Source organism: Nicotiana attenuata, chromosome 10, assembly GCF_001879085.1.
Source record: "Nicotiana attenuata strain UT chromosome 10, NIATTr2, whole genome shotgun sequence".
Taxonomy (NCBI): Eukaryota; Viridiplantae; Streptophyta; class Magnoliopsida; order Solanales; family Solanaceae; genus Nicotiana; species Nicotiana attenuata.
Window position 1 is genome coordinate 33031545 of NC_031998.1, and position 1956 is coordinate 33033500.

Here is a 1956-nt window from a genome sequence, read left to right on the forward strand (position 1 = left end):
GAGATCAACTCGTTATTTACGATCGCCATTCCTCCCTTCTTTGGTACACACTGAACAGGGCTGACCCAATTGTTGTCAGAGATGGGGAAGATGATACCAGCATCTAACCACTTGATCACTTCCTTCTTCACCACCTCTTTCATATTCGGGTTCAGCCTTCGTTGATGTTCTCTGGAAGGTTTGTGCCCTTCTTCCAAGAGAATCTTGTGCATACAAAAAGCTGGGCTGATACCCTTTATGTCTGCCATGGTCCAACCAATAGCAGTCTTACATTCCTGTAATACCTGTAGGAGTTGCTCTACCTGCACAGCTAGCAAACCGGATGATATAATAACAGGTAAAATAGAATTAGGCCCTAAGAAAGCGTACCTGAGGTGAGCTGGAAGCGGTTTCAGGTCCAACTGTGGTGGCTCCTCTATTGATGGTTTCGTAGGTGGTGTTGTTGTTTCTTCTAAGTGTAGGGGCTCGAGCTGGGTTCCCTTTTCCAGAACCCTTGACCTTCGAGAGCCATGACCCACTCTGCCAACTCCTCACCATCCACATTTTCCAGATTCATCAAGCAGGCTTGTAACGTATCCCTGACATTAATAGTCTCATCTTCCTCTTGTAGTATTACATCTACGGCCTCCACTAGCGAGCAATTTGCAAATTCGCTGGGTCTCCTCATAGAGTGTTGAACATTGAATATTATTTCTTCATTGTTCAACCTCATTTTCAATTCTCCCGTCTCACAATCAATCAATTCTCTCCCAGTGGCTAAAAACGGTCTTCCCGGAATGATTGGTATATCTTCATCCACTTGACAGTCAAGAATGACGAAGTCTGCAGGGAAAATAAATTTTCCCACTTGAACAAGCACATCATCAAGAATTCTTGTCAGTCTTTTGACTGTGCGATCAGTCAGTTGCAGCAACATGGAGGTCTGTCTAGCTCTACCAATGCCCAGTTTTGTATAGATTGCCAAGGGCATCAAGTTTATACTGTCTCCCAAGTCACACAATGCTTTAGCAAAAGCATAACCCCCAATGGTGCATGGGATAGTGAAACTACCTGGATCAGACACCTTTTGAGCCATAGGCCTTGTCCCTACCGCACTGCAGGTCTGTGTCAGAGTTACAGTGGACAAGTCCTGGAAGTCAAATTTTTGCGACATCAGGTCCTTCATCATTTTTTCATACCCTGGCATTTCCCTTAAAGCATCCATTAGTGGAATATTCAATTGAATTTGTCTGAGCATTTCCATGAATTTCCTGTATCGATCATCTTTCTTTTGCTTTGCCAACCTCTGAGGGAATGGTGCAGGAGTCAACCTTTGCCTACTGCTTTGTGTCGTTTCTTTGATGGGAGCTTTTTCTACCACCTGTTCTAGGAGTTGTTCACCTTCCTACTCCTTACCCTTTTCACCATGTGACTGTTCAATTACAACCTCGGTGAGCTCTGCTGACTCATCTATCTTTAATGTAACTGGAGTAGTTGGCATTGTCTCTCTCCTAGATTGAGAAACTTCTCGCTCCCTGTCTAAATCTCTTCCATTCCTGAGACTCACTGCCATGAGCTGATATGGGTTCTGCTCCTTTCGATTAATGTTTGTATCTGCAGGCAATGTTCCTTGTGGGTGATTATTCAAGGACATAGATAGCTGTCCTAATTGAGTTTCAATGCCTTTGACTATTGAATCATGTGTAGCTAACATCTCTTGCATCTTTCCATTTGTCCCAATGAGTTGTTGCAGCATGCCCTTGATTTCGATCATGTTACTGTCTTGCTGCTGATGAGGTGGTTGGTAGGCCAACTGTTGCTGGTGCTACTGATTATAGCCTTGCTGTCTTTGATAAGGCACGACTTGGCCTTGTGGTCGTGCTCCTCCTGGATTGGGGTTGTGCTGTGGCTGGTTTGTTCTGTACTGCTGGTTTGATGTTGGTCCCCATTGCTGCCCACCTTGCCTCTGACCTCTGA

General features: G+C 44.8%; 1 protein-coding gene across 1 annotated transcript; it reads right to left on the minus strand.

Moving 5' to 3' along the window:
* On the minus strand, window positions 452-1204 carry LOC109233695. The gene has a single exon (XM_019399564.1). It carries the CDS (start codon window positions 1202-1204, stop codon window positions 452-454), a length of 753 nt encoding a protein of 250 aa, XP_019255109.1.